General features: G+C 39.0%; 1 protein-coding gene across 1 annotated transcript in view; it reads left to right on the forward strand.

The window, feature by feature from the left end:
- LAMA1 (laminin subunit alpha 1) overlaps window positions 1-15,495 on the forward strand; it is a 227,636-nt gene that overhangs the window by 102,231 nt on the left and 109,910 nt on the right. Inside the window, exons 22-24 of the mRNA XM_077492481.1 lie at window positions 2,610-2,746; window positions 4,604-4,840; window positions 10,627-10,770. Coding sequence (XP_077348607.1) covers window positions 2,610-2,746; window positions 4,604-4,840; window positions 10,627-10,770 — 518 coding nt within the window. The remainder of the gene's footprint in view (window positions 1-2,609; window positions 2,747-4,603; window positions 4,841-10,626; window positions 10,771-15,495) is intronic.

Genomic DNA, 15,495 nt, shown 5'->3' on the forward strand with positions numbered 1-15,495 from the left:
GCTGTGATCCAGAGATTGTACATTTCTGCTCGTGGGTCTCGGCACATTTCCTATTCCTGAACACCGCTCTGCAGCCTGCATACTTGATTCGTTGGCTTTACAGAGATCTCTTGGGAATTCCTGACACACAGGACACAGAAAAGTCACAGTCAGGGGCTGGAAGTGTGCCGGAGCTAAGAGCAAATGTTGGGAGCCCAACTGTACAGCAACTGGATCACATCCACAGCGGTAAGTGTAGTTCACGTTTTATGATTTCTCCCCAAACCCAAAGATCGAATCTTCATGGAGCTTTTCTTTCAATGTCGTTATTGAAACTACTAATTCAGAAAGTGATTTGCTCTTAACAGAATTGCATTTCTTGTTTCAATAGAGTCTTTATCTAATTAAAGTACTTTCTCCGTAAAAACTCTGTATAGTTTTACGCATGTATTATACAGACCGTGTTTCTGAGGGGTTGTAAGAGGGGCTTTCAAATAGACAATATATTGTTAGACTTCTAAAGTGAAGTCTTCAGAGCCTTGATAATATGTAGTGTGCAGTAGTTTACTAATATAAATAACAATATAAAGAATTGCTTATTGGTTGTTATCTGTTACCGCTTTTACTTTACTTTATCTGTCTTAGGGAATAAGCCGCTAATCACTAATTCATTATTACAGAACACCAGATTATAGTAGCAATATTTATATATATCTATATAGATATATATATCGATAGATAGATTTTTTTTAACTACTCATCTTTTGTTATAGAAATGTATTGCAATATGTAAGTATACTTTACAAAAACTAAGCTACCCTGGAAGTTATTTGGAGAGGTCCTGCATTGCCCCCTGGTGTTTCTCTGCAGCATCATTTCTCGTTTTCAAACCTTTTAGAAACTAGAATCTTTTTTTTTTTTTTTGCCAAGTCTTTCATGTATTAATATCTCCATCTATGGTTTGATCTTAATTCACCTACCAGCAAGCACATTTTTTTTAACTTTTTGCAGCTCAAGCTAGATAAAAATAGATCCCTGAAACAATTTGAAGTAAAACTGAACTTAGGAATGATCTGTATTTCATATGTACATTGGTCCAGCTTGGCACATTGTAAATATGCATGTCTCATACCTGAAGTGCCACTCGGGAAGCTGACTGCTGCTGGAGTTACATTAAACTTTTTATACCATTCTCTCTGTTTAATAATCCTGTGTGCCCCCATGTCTGAGTTTTATAAAAATAAGCCGTTCTTTACCTGTTTTCAGAGCACTGCTCGGTGCTCACGTGACCCACCGCCTCTCTCCTCCTCTCCTCCTGACTGACGTAAGTGGGGAAATCTCTGCCTTGCCCACTGCAGCTGTCAGACGGGGAGAGGAGAGAGGCGGCGGGTCACGTGAGCGGCGCTCTGAAAACAGTTAAAGAACGGCTTGCTTTTTTAAAACACAGACACAGGGGCAGACAGGATTATTAAACAGAGAGAATGGTATAAATTGCATATAGTGGCTTAACAACCACTTTAAATGTGACATCTGTGCCTGAGGATTTTATAGATATCAGGATGGTGGCTGTACAGGTAGGTTTTTAACCTGACTCATTTTGATTTTAAAAAGTAACTCCATTGATTGATAAAAATACAAAGGTGTCCATAAATGGTGGTGGTGTGAAGTGACCAACCCAATGTATTCTGTGTGCAGAGAATCCACTCACAGAGAGCCTCAACAGTATCCAGAAGGTTGCAGCTATCACTGTAGTAGGGCTGACTACTACAGTGATTTTTATCTTCTCCAGTGGCCCATCAACTGGACCAATGTAACTATGCAATACAAGTAATTCCTGGAGATCGGCTTTAAGCCATATTCAGAAAGATATGTTTTATATAAAATTACTCTTTCAGTAAATGATATCAATTTATATCTTAGAACTAATAAAAAACATTATTACTGTAGCAGTAAAGAAACTCAGAGCTAAGGGCTCATTCACACCAGCCATTCTATTGACATTTCATAGAGTTCTATTGCCCAGCATGCAGTCAACCGCTCTATGTTGGAAAAAAGTACTGCATGCAGTATTATTTTACAGCGCACAATGCCCGCACACCACCACAACACAGTGGTGTGTACCGGCCACACCAGAGACAATGCATTTTGCTTTGTCTTGTAGGTCTGCCCTGGAATAGCCACCCAACACCTAGTGTAAATGAACCCTAAGGTAATATTTTGTGTCATTGTCCTAGCTCCTAACTTTAAGTCAAGTGACTAAGAAAAAAGTCAGATTGCAACATTAAATATATCTATTTTCTCATATATACTCATGTTCTATTTTTCTTATGCGTCCTATTTGTATTCTACCTCTGTTCCATCTCAAATGAATCTCACGGTGATGCTTTATACGTTTTATATAATGATATTAAGGTTGTATAACAAAAACAGGTTAAGCATAACAGATCAATGAGCATTCAGTGATTTCACAGATTTTCAGTAAATTGATAAGCTGTATTTCAAGAAATATTGCTTCAGTCCCTTAAATAGATGCTGTAATTTATATACAGGGTGACTGGTATCTATTTATTCTTTGTAACTGTCTTTCTTGATGATCAGATCTGTATGATGTGTTTGATGTTTGTCCTCAGCTTGTGACTGTGAGCATACAGAGAATAACTGCAACTCGCAGACCGGAGAGTGTATCTGTCCCCCTCACACACACGGACAAAAGTGCGAATTCTGCAATGCCAACTACTGGGGCCATGATCCTGAGCTTGGATGTCTGGTATGAAATGGAATTACAAAATGCAAAATACAGTTGAAATGCAGGGAGGCGTAAAGCAACTGTTAAGAGAGTTGTGTATTCATTCAATGTTTTTTTCATACACACAATGGTATCAGACCAGACTAGCTAATTAATGACCCTCCAATTAAAACCCTACTTCCTATCTAAACCATATCCTCCAGCAAACTATCCAAGGCTTTACCCTTTCTTTCAGTTACTGTTTGATAAGACTGATCACCATCCACCAAATGTATACCTTTTGATGTATACTAGCCTCCCTAGTATCACCAGTTTGACTTTAAACCAGTAGTCCCAAACTGTGGCCCTGGGGGGCCCTTTTCTTACCTTCACCATTCCTCCAGCTGACACCAATTATTGGGCACTATTCCTCCCATTAAAACCAATGATTTTTTACTCCCACTGGCCACAGTCTGGCCCCCATAAATTCTCAAGGACAGTAAACTGGCCCTCTGCTTAGAAAGTTTAGAGTCACCTACTGTAAACTATACTATCAAAGTGACTACTACTTTTCACCTTCCTATTAGCCAAATGTCGCTGCCACCTTTAGGCCCCTTTCACACGTGGGGACAGTATGCCTGTATTTCATCCATCCGTTTTCAGATGAAATACAGACAAACATACATCCCTATGGGATAGCGGGTGTCTGCGGATGAACATCCGCTGACACCTGATATCATCCGTCTCCGCTATGGTCCGAATCTGCAGATAGAGGAAAATCCTATTTTTCTATCTGTCTGCAGAGCGGATCAGATGAACATAGACAGACGGTCTGTGTTCATCCGATCCCCCCATAGAGGAGAGCGGAGATCTGACAGGCCAGTCCCAGCACAGTGTGCAGAGACCGCCCTGTCATCCGCCGACTCAGCGAGGATAAACAGAGCGAGCAAACGGATGTTCACGGGGCGGATCATCACAGATCCGTCCCCTGTGAAATGGGCCTTACTGTTAACTGCAACAAAAAAAATAATAAATAAAATAATGCAGCTAATGTATGTACCTAAAACTGTCTTGATGTCCTAAAATTCCCTTCACTGCTGAGATTGGAAATTAGAGGGCCTGCACTAGGAGTCACATTTGTTTAATTTATTATTTTTTAACACTTGTCATTTACAAATGCAGTGTTGAGATTGCACAAGCAAAGAGTGTTTAGTTGAAGTGAGCTGCTGCAAGATGTTGCTCTAAGATTATATATACAGTACATGCAGTATATACATGTTTTATGCATCGGTGAATGTAAAATGCATTATAGCTGTGTGAGCAAAGCTAGTAAAAATAACAGTAATTGATTCACGTTGAATGTCTGGTGAAATTCACATTCCCTACTTTATAAATATTCTCCTGTTCCTTCTATAAATATGTCATAAATGAATGACATGTGAATATGAATTATAAATGAATTTATAAATGCAAAAAATGTATATATATATATATATATATATATATATATGTGTATATATATATATATATATATATATATATATATATATATATATATATATATATATATAAAATGTGTGTGTGTATATATATAATGTGTGTGTGTGTGTGTGTATATATATATATATATATATATATATATATATATATATATATATATATATATATATAAAATGTGTGTGTGTGTGTGTGTGTGTGTATGTGTGTATATATATAGCTTTATATATATATATATATATATATATATATATATATATATATAATGTGTGTGTGTGTGTATGTGTGTATATATATATATATATATATATATATATATATATATATATACTATATATATATATATATATATATATATATACATATATTTATTATACAAAATCTTGATTTGATTCATTTTAGGAATGCAACTGCAGTACAGATGGGTCTTCCAGTCTCCAGTGTGACCTCACTACTGGCCAGTGTCTGTGCAGGAAGGAGTTTGCTGGACAGACTTGCAATACTTGTTTATTTGGATACAGAAATTATCCCAGCTGCATCTCCTGTGACTGTGATGTAAAAGGAACCCAGACGGCTTGGTGCGATGATAAACAGAAGATGTGTAGCTGTGAAGAAGCAACTGGTAACTGTGCTTGTAAGGTAAATGTACACTACTAATTCTTCAGATTGAATATCAAGGATCTGTATTTCAGGTGAATACGTTTAAACGTAGTATTGCATTCTTTTATGTTGCTCAGACACTGCCATCTAGTGGTGTATTCACAACATACACTTGTGCAACTATGAAAACCTAGATACACTATTTATTTATAGTTTGGCCACAATAGGAGGTATTGTGGTTATTTAATGTTTTGCTTCTATGCATATAGTTTATTTATTGCTAAAATTAGGGCCAGCTGTTTCTGATTAACACTTTATGTAACCGTAACAATAAATGTTGTTTGTCCTTTCTGCTGGTGCTCTTTTTAAATGATCATAAGTTTAGATTAGAGCACCCTCTCGGCTCTCTCAGGGTATTAGTTTGCTGGGCATTGAATAGAGAGATGGCCTTATTAGTGTTTTTTTCCTTTGTCCAGTCAGTCTGGGGGTTGGTCAATGGCCAGGCTATACTGTTTGTTGCACACCAGACATATAAACACTATGGGGTTGATTTACTAAAGGCAAATAGACTGCGCACATTGCAAAGTGCAGTTGCACACTGTAAGAGCAGTTGCTTCAGAGCTTAGTAAATGGGCAGAAGCCCTGCTGACTTCCATCATCCAATCAAATGCAGGCAAAAAGGCTGTTTTTGTTATTTTCCTTGCACGTGATTGGCTATTCTTTGCAAAGGGAATCTTTACCTCATTTACTAAGCTCTGGGGCAACTGCACTTGGATAGTGCAATTGCACTTTGCAAAATGCACAGTCTATTTACCTTTAGTAAATCAACCCCTATATGTCTTGGGACATCCATAACTATGGAGCATGTTGAGCAAAATGTGGTCAGCCCTATCAACCTTCCCATGCTTCTTCTTATTGGTTAGTAATGAACCCACATTATAGTAATTGGCCAATGGGAAGGTGGCCTGCAAATGTCATAGCTGGGACATGGTTTAAAGATGACTGTATTTTATGCCTGTGGCTTTTTCAGTGAGTTTTTAGTTTATTTTAAAGCTGGATACACACTATACCAGGGGTAGGCAACCCCGCGGCACACAAAGCCTATCTTGCCGGCACTCGACTCCCTCCCCATCAGCAGAGCAGCGCAGGGAAGTGCCAGTGAGACACTAATACATTCCTGGTTTAGAGTTCCCCTCAGGCCACACTTGCACTGAGGGGGAGGCACTGTGCCCCCACACATTGTAAAAGATGGGAAATATTGTTTAGTTCTCTAACTTTGCTGTAGCTGCGATCGTCAGCTTTTGTGATGGGGAAGAGATTGGGTGGAGTTCTGATGGGGTGGGCGGTCCCTGTTTCCAAGAGGAGGAGGACTGTCATTGGCCACTAGGCAATCACAGTCCTGCTAGCCCCACCCACCATCTGGAGGAAGATGACTCACTTAGTTGCCAGTAAGGGATTTCACTGTGATTGAGAACCCCAATCAAGTGACAGTTTGTGGAATTACTGTTAAGCTTCTCGGAAATTTGTGTCACTTACTACTTAACCTCCCCCCTGCACTCTGTGTCCCTTTAAGCCACAGCCAGTATTCAGCGCAATGAAAATCACACTCAACTTTTGCTGCGGTGCAGAGCGCCACACATTTTCTCAGCTGCAGGGGCCAAACTTATGATCCTGCACACAGGCCCACTGCTTTCAGAAAATGCCCCTGACCTGAGCTCATCATTGTGCATCCATTCCACATGCTTGTATGCGACATCACATACAAGCACGTGGGCTGGATGTGAGAGGTGGATCAGCAGGATGAGTGTGCCAGGACAGGTAGATGTGTCTCATCTCTGCTTACTTTCATCACTCTGCATATCATAGATGAGAAGAGGATACAGCGGTGGAGCAGATGAGCAGGAGGGGTTCAAAGGTGGGACAGATGAGCAGGAGGGTACAGGGGTGGGGTAGATGTGCAGGGAGGTACAGTGGTGGAAGAGATGAGAAGGTGGTTCAGCAGTGGGACAGAAGAGCAAGGGGGTACAGTGCTGGGGCAGATGAGCGGGGGGTTCAGTGTTGGGCCAGATGAGCAGGGGTGTTTAGTGTTGGGGCAGATGAGAAGGGGGTTCATTGGTGGGACAGAAAAGCAGGGGGGTAGATGTGAAAGGAGGTGTATTGGTGGGACAGATGAGCAGGGTAGTACAGTGGTGGGGCAGATGTGCATGAGGTTACAGTGGTGAAACAGATTTACAGGGGGTACAGTGATCTGAGGTGTGAAGGTGCAGGAATTGGGGCTGATCTGAGGCATGAGAGTGCAGGATGTTAATTTCTCAGTACTAAAGTAGTTTACAGCAATGATTGAGAGTGTGCAGTTCACATTTTTTTGTTATAAAATCGGCACACTCAATTTCTTTATAAACATTTTTCGGCACACTGTGCTGAAAAGGTTGCCTAACCCTGCACTATACCATTTTCTGTAGATTTTTTCCTTGGATTTACCAAAACCATATAATATGAGGTCAGGCCTTAATGCTGCGTACAGACGATCGGACATTCTGACAACAAAACCGTGGATTTTTTCAGACGGATGTTGGCTCAAACTTGTCTTGCCTATACACGGTCACACAAATGTTTTCGGAAATTCCGAACGTCAAGAATGCGGTGATGTACAACACGTACGACTAGCCGAGAAAAATGAAGTTCAATAGCCAGTGCGGCTCATCTACTTGATTCCGAGCATGCGTGGACTTTTGTGCATGGGAATTGTGTACACACAATCGGAATTTCTGACAACAATTCTTCTTGTCTGAAAATTTGAGAACCAGCTCTCAAACAGTTGTTGTCGGAAATTTCCAACAACAAGCGCACATCGAACATTTGTTGTCGGAAATTTCGATTGTCTGTATGCGGCATTAGAGTTTCAATTTTTATGCAATCAGGCAGGCCCTTGCACTACATGGCTTGGTAAATCTAAAGGAAATCAGACAACAAAAGTTGTATAGTGTGTATAGAATCTAAGTGGACCTTGATGGAAATTGCAAGGTCTGCTTATTAGATGAGGATAAGGTGAGTATATAATCTTATTTTTTCGCTACAGTTTTGCCCTTAAAAAAATAACATGATTTCTACATGTAGAGGGTGTCCTGATTAGATTAGCAGTCTAATTTGATTTGATGAGGTTTAATGTTGAGAAATGTAAAGTTATGCACTTGGGGGCTAGGAATATGCATGCATCATTTTAGGGGGAGTACAACTGGGGCAATCCATAGTGGAGAAGGATCTGGGGGTTTTGGTAGATCATAATCTCAATAATAGCATGCAATGCCAAGCTGCGGTTTCCAAAGCAAGCAAAGTCCTTTCCTGTATTAAGAGAGGTATGGACTCCAGAGAGAGAGAGATCATTTTGTCCCTGTTCAAATCATTAGTAAGACCTCATCTGGAATATGCAGTTCAGTTTTGGGCACCAGTTCTCAAAAAAGGATATCGGGGAAGTGGAGAAAGTGCAGAGAAGGGCAACCAAACTGATAAGAGGCATGGAGGAACTCAGCTATGAGGAAAGATTAGAGGAACTGAATTTATTCGCTCTTGATAAGAGAAGTATAAGGGGGGATATGATCAACATGTACAAATATTTAAGGGGTCCATATAGTGAACTTGGTGTTGAGTTATTCACTTTACAGTCAACAAAGAGGACAAGGGGGCACTCTTTGCGCCTAGAGGAAAAGAGATGTCATCTCCAAATACGGAAAGGTTTCTTCACAGTAAGAGCTGTGAAAATGTGGAATAGACTCCCTGCAGAGGTGGTTCTGGCCAGCTCAGTGGATTGCTTTAAGAAGGGCCTGGATTATTTCCTAAGTGTACATAATATAACTGGGTACTAACATTTATAGGTAAAGTTGATCCGGGGAAAATCCGATTGCCTCTCGGGGGATCAGGAAGGAATTTTTTCCCCTGCTTTAGCAAATTGGATCATGCTCTGCTGGGGTTTTTTGCCTTCCTCTGGATCAACTGTGGGTATAGAATTGGGTATATGGGATTGTATGATATTATTATTATTCATTTTTTTTTTTGTGGTTGAACTAGATGGACTTGTGTCTTTTTTCAACCTGACTAACTATGTAACTATGTAATATCTATGCATTTTACTGCAATATCTGCTTTAAAGACAGGTGTACTTAAATGAAGTAAGGGGACATTTGGTTGCCAAATTTTCTGTTGTCACAGTGATGGGATGTGAGCAAAACTCTTCTCAACTGCGCCACAGACTGTAAAAAAAAAATCAAACTTCCTCCACACACTTCAAAACCAAAAAAATGTTTGTGCTGAAGCTACTTAACCGTAAAATTCAGCACCATTAGCGGTAACCGCGAGCCTGACTCGGGATCGCATCGCTGGATCCAGGATGAGTTTACTTACCTTGTCCCTTGGATCCAGAGATGTCGCCTTGCTGTGCGAGTGGCTCGTCCTCTGCTCGATTCATCGCCGGGCTCCGTTCCCTGTGAGCGGTGCGACGCACGGGGGCGGAGAACGGTGTCAAATTTAAAAAGTAAAACACACACATTACATACAGTATAATGTAATCTTACAGATTACAGTGCTGTATGTAATTATTTCACATCCCCTTTGTCCCTAGTGGTTTCTCCAGTGTCCTGCATGCAGTTTTATATTATAAAAACTGTTCTTTCGGCCTGAAAACTGGAGATTGTCCATAGCAACCAAAACTGTCCATTTACATCCAGCTAGAAAACAGCAATAATAAATTAGAATCACTCGCAGAATTGAACAATAGTGATTTGTAGGGAGATCCATCATCAAATACTGTATAATATATATATGTATATATATATATATTATTTGGTATAATTATTTATAGTTATTTATTATATTATAATTTATGATTTCATTTTTCAAACTTTATCATAACCGGGATGTCTGCTAGACTCTGGTTTAAACAGATTTAAGTAAGTTATTCCTAAGAATTAAAGGACTACAATATAAAATGCCAAATTTTCATGCAAAATGATTGTACCGCTTTCAGCACCTAAAATCTGAAATAATCATACTGCCAGGGACGTATGTAATCTGCTCTGTGGTCATGTAATGAATTTAAAATTGAAAAGAAACCTTGTGTCCGATGAAAATGTAAAAGAAAAGAGAAAGCAACTTTTTCTGCCACTATGGAGCCACACTTAAATGTTAATAGAAAACAAATAAACTGTTCTGAGAAATGCAATGTCTGCACTGACCACATTAATCTCAGATAAAGTATAGATATATAGGAGGTATAGCCACAAATGATGGCATATTTCTGAACTCTGCATTTCTAGGAACATTTAAAAAATATATATTTTTGCAGATGAAAGCCCAATTGAGCTTTCAAATAAATGCCAATTTAACATTTTAGAAGCATCAAAACAAATAGTGTGCAAAGTATTACAGTGTGTTTTCTTTCAAAGCTTATGCTCCGTGCTGATTTGGGAGCTTTAGCTCTTACTTTGCTGCATATATGATAATAGCATGATTATTTTTGCAGATCTTGACAGATTTTTACTCATAATAATGTTTTTTTTAACATTCTATTTTTCACTCATTATAATAATTTTTAAAGATTCTTTGATTCATTGAACCTGTTTCCCATTGTTATGTTTTGCCTTATCATCCCGCATAGAAGTATATCTGTGTTAGGCTGCATACAGTTAGAAGTTAAGCTATTTAGCATTTTCATGCCTGTTTGGACATGAGGTCTCCTGAAATCTGGCCTAATCTGTAGTAGTTAATTAGCAACATTTGTTATTAATATTATAACTGAAATATTGTTCTTTTAATGTGTTTTTGTGTTTCAGGCCAATGTGATCGGTAGTTATTGCAATGAATGTACAGGTGGAACCTTTGCCCTGCATGCTGAAAACCCTCTTGGTTGTTCTCCGTGTTTCTGCTCTGGAGTGTCTCAGCTATGTGCAGAAGTTGAGGACTTTGTACGCATTCCTGTAAGTAACGTTCTATAGAGTATGTTTTATCTATCCGGTTAAATATAGGAGGCAAGATGTACATATTAAAAAAATGCTCCCAACTGACTGAAGCCTCTTAGCGATGACAGCAGTTATATAGCTGAGGGCAGGGCCACCCGGTGACGTAAACGGGTGACCCCGCACCCTCTGACATTACATGACATTGCGTAATTTCAGAAGAGGCATTTACGTCACCGGGTGGCCCCGCTCTCAGCTATATAACAGCTGTAATCGTGAGGAGGCTTCAGTCAGCAGGAGCCTCCCAAGGAGGCAGAGTTGTTTCTGTTTTTTTTTTATTGGGTCGTCAGACGCTGTGATCGAAGATGAGTGGACATCGCAGGACAGTTTTTATTTTTTAATAAAGGACTTGTCCCAAATTGTCTACTGTCATTTTTAAAATTTTGACACTTTTTTGGTGAATGTGTAGGGTACAATGTACCCGAAATCCATTCACATGGGGGGAGCAGGATCTGGGGGTCCCCTTGTTAAAGGGCCTTCCAGATTATGATAAGCCCCCCACTCACAGACCCCCAAAACCACCAGGCAAGTTTGTGGGGACGAGGCCCTTGTCCCCATCAACAGGGGGCCAAGGTGTTTTGGGGGGACCCCAAAGCATCCCCCCCATGTTGTGGGCATGTGCCCTGGTATGGTTCAGGAGGGGGGGCACTCTCTCACCCCCCCTTTTCTGTGCTCCCTGCCAGGTTACCTGCTTGGATAAAGGTCTGGTATGGATTTTTTTTTGGGGGGGGGGCCCTACGCCATTTTTTTTCAATTTTGCCTCGGGGTCCCGTTAAAGTTCATACCAGACCTGATGGGCCTGATGTGGATTTGGGGGGCACGCCTACACGATTTTTTTTTTCATTTGCGTATGGTGTTCACCTAATAACCATACCAGACCCAAAGGGCCTGGTAATGGACTGGGGGTGGGGACCCATGATGTTTTTTTCAATGATTTGTATCTATATTACTGGGACCCGACAATTCATTACAGCTGCGAGTAGTTTTAAATGGAATTTTTTCCTTTAGAAATATAATTTTGCTGTGGTATTGTTCGAAAAATTTGCTACTTTACAGGCATACTAAGGACACCCCCATGCGTGATATTTAAAGGTATATTTCATTTTTATTGTCTCACTTTACACATTATTAAAATCACTGCTCTCCCAAAAAAACTTCAGTTTTTAAAACTTCTATTTGCATTGATTCATGTCCCCTGGGGCAGGACCTGGGTCCCAAAACACTTTTTATGGCAATAACTTGCATATAAGCCTTTAAAATTAGCACTTTTGGTTTTTCATGTTAGTGCCCTATAGACTTTAACGGCGTTCCGCGGATTTCAAATTTGCTGCAAACGCCACATATTCGACTTGAACATCGGGCTCACCCCTAATCATCATCATTAATTTATTTCCCCACCCATTCTAGCAGCGACCACTAACAGCTCTTTTACTATTGTATCTATGATGTTGAATCTTTTCTCTTTATGTCGAATAATCTTGGACTAAGTTAAGTTAGGCATGTTCAACCGCAGGTTCAATAGACACAGATCGCTATTGTCACCATCATGTCAAATCTTCTATCTATATTGAACTGTTGTCGCAACGATAATGTAATTCGAAAATAAAGCCTTTTTTTTTTTTGGATCTTTCGGATTTCAGATTCTGCGTCTTTGTTATTGTTTTGTTAAAACAAACACGAAATCCATGAAATACGGTCGAAAATGCATTCGGACGATAACGAATGCACATGTCTAATATCTAGTCTCCCACAGTACACAGAGTATGGAAATGCAATTATGTAATAAATATAAATTGCTAAATACCTTTTCTCATCAGCAGTATATAGCACTTTTGTGACTTCTATCAGTTTCCAGCCCAGCACTGGTTAGCGCTTGTAGGAAGACTTTTCATTATCCTCTGACTGTCCTATGCAGCGGCATGACCCCTGACCCTCTGTCTGGACAGTGCTAATTTATCCTGTGCCAATCGCATGCACCCTCCCAAAAAAAAAAAAACTTTCTACCAATACACACCACCCAAAAAAAACTTTCTACCAATACACACCAAACTGAGCATGTGCAGAGTGCCTCCTAGGGCTCTGTGCTCTCAGCAGATGGATTGGGGACTGTGAAAGAAGGGGGGATCAGAGAATACAGGATCAAACAGCCCTTTTTACAAAGCAGAGGATTAACCCCTTAGGTTCTACAGCGAGTATAACAAGCATGCTTTACTGCATATACAGACTGATTTTACTGTTGCAGGTTTAGTAACACTTTAATGTCAGACTAATGCAAACATGTATGGAATTTGACTTTACAATGATATCTTACTTTCATATCATGTGATGTTATTGCGGTCCAAAGAGATATACAGCATAAACACAAACAGGTGCACTGACATAGTGCTTTAAACATTATATAGAAATAAAGACGAGAAGCGATAAGGGCTGTTGGATTGGCTACATTAAAGTTAGCTCTCAAGCTCACCGTATAAGTATCAAGCTCACTGTATAACATTTTTTTTGGGTATGGCATAAGCTATGAAGAATAAATAGTTGAGTAAGCATTAGTAAATAGGGAAACAAGATCTGGGTGATCCCCACCAGTGGATCTCCTTGTATACCTAATTTTTGAGAAGATTTTTCTCCAGTTTTATAAAAGATGTGTGTACCATTCTGGCATTAGTCCCTTGGTGTTACTACCTTCTACCAGGTTGTTTGGAGTAGGGATAAGAGCAAATATGAGAAATAAATGTTTAGGCTATACTCAGCTGGAATTATGTAAAAACATCAGAAAATATCAGAACATTGATTTACTTAGAGAAACTTTGCATTATCTCAAATAGGAGTGAACTGGGTGTAGTCTTTGATTCCCAATAAATTCCATTTTGCCTTTTTAGATATTCAGTATGCATTCTGAAATTGCAAAACTGCATATTGGTTTTAAGAAAAAAATCCCAGATTTCAAAGTGGAGAGGGCACAGACACATTTCTAAAAAAAGAGGATTTTATATGCTGTTTTTCATGTAATGGGAGCCGCTAGACCACAAGGGTCTTTCTAGTACTGGTGGATTTCTAAAAGTAATATGGGCTGTGTTTTTCTTTCAAGGAGTTTTCTATCTATCTATCTATATCTATATATATCTATCTATCTATATATATATATATATATATATATATATATATATATATATATATATATATATATATATATATATATATATATATATATATATATATATATATATATAAATCCTTTTTTATTTTATTTTTTATTTATTTTAATTGAAATCCAAGCAGAGAGATATTGAGAATTCCATCCAGAACTACAGGCTGTGAAATCCATCTTATTTTTTTAAATGAACTCAGCTGTAAACCACTAAATTTCTTCTAGTGTATTATCAACGATTCTAAATTGTTAATTTTCAAGTTCATGAACAAACTAAGGCTTGATCTCACCTGCTCAAATACCAAGAGCTTTTATATAAATGTATTTAGATAGTGTTGAATTTAAAACGACTGTATACAGTATGTACACCATCTTTTGGAAATACAAAGTAGATATGGGCATGCGAGGAGTACATCTCTGGTTTTATTGTCACAAGTTCCTGGAGTAACATCAGTAAAATCACAAATCTAGTCTTAAATTAAGAATTGATTTTGTTGAGCCTACATCATCCATCTTGTAAACTGCATATTAACCACTTCCCGACCAGCGCACGACGATGTACGTCGACAGAATTGCACGGGCAGGCATATTGGCGTACAGGTACGTCCAGTATTCAATGCCGCCCTGTCTCACGGAGCGGCCGAATGGAGGAAATGCCGTGTAAACAGCATTTCTCCATTCTGCCTAGCAACTAGTGACGCTGATCTCTGCTCCATGTGATTGGAGCAGAGATCAGTGTTCACTAAATGAAAGCCCAACCCCCCCACAGTTAGTAACACACCCCTAGGAACACTTAACCCCTACACTGCCACCCACTGGTTAACCCCTTCACTGCCAGTGTCATTTACACAGGAATCACTGCATTTATATAGCAGTGATTACTGTATAAATGACAATGGTCCCAAAAATGTGTCAAAAATGTCAGATGGGTCCCCCACAATGTCGCAGTCACAATAAAAATCGCTGATCGCCATTACTAGTAAAAAAAATAATAATAACAAATTATTAATAAAAATGCTATAAAACTATCCCTATTTTGTAAACGCTATAACTTTTGCACAAACCAATCAATAATCGCTTATTGCGATTTTTTTTACCAAAAATATGTAGAAGAATACGTATCGGCCTAAACTGAGGGAAAAAAATGTTTTTTTATATATTTTTGGCGGATATTTATTATAACAAAAAGTAAAAAATAATGTGTTTTTTTCAAAATTGTCGCTCTATTTTTGTTTATAGCGCAAAAAATAAAAACCGCAGGGGTGATCAAATACCACCAAAAGAAAGCTCTATTTGTGGGAAAAAAAGGTCGTCAATTTTGTTTGGGAGCCACGTCGCACGACCGCGCAATTGTCAGTTAAAGCGACGCAGTGCCGAATCGCAAAAAGTGGTCTGGTCTTTGACCAGCAAAATGGTCCGGTCTGCAAGTGGTTAAACTCTTAAATTTTCAAAATAATTTTGATTCCATACCATTAGAAGTCAGATCAGATCTCTGGAGTAAAAGAATATTAGTTCTATTTTTGCTTTATCAAAACAAT

The sequence above is a fragment of the Lithobates pipiens genome, unplaced genomic scaffold, assembly GCF_037356315.1.
Source record: "Lithobates pipiens isolate NorthernLeopardFrog02 unplaced genomic scaffold, aLitPip1_a1.2 Scaffold_19, whole genome shotgun sequence".
In the NCBI taxonomy this organism is placed as follows: domain Eukaryota; kingdom Metazoa; phylum Chordata; class Amphibia; order Anura; family Ranidae; genus Lithobates; species Lithobates pipiens.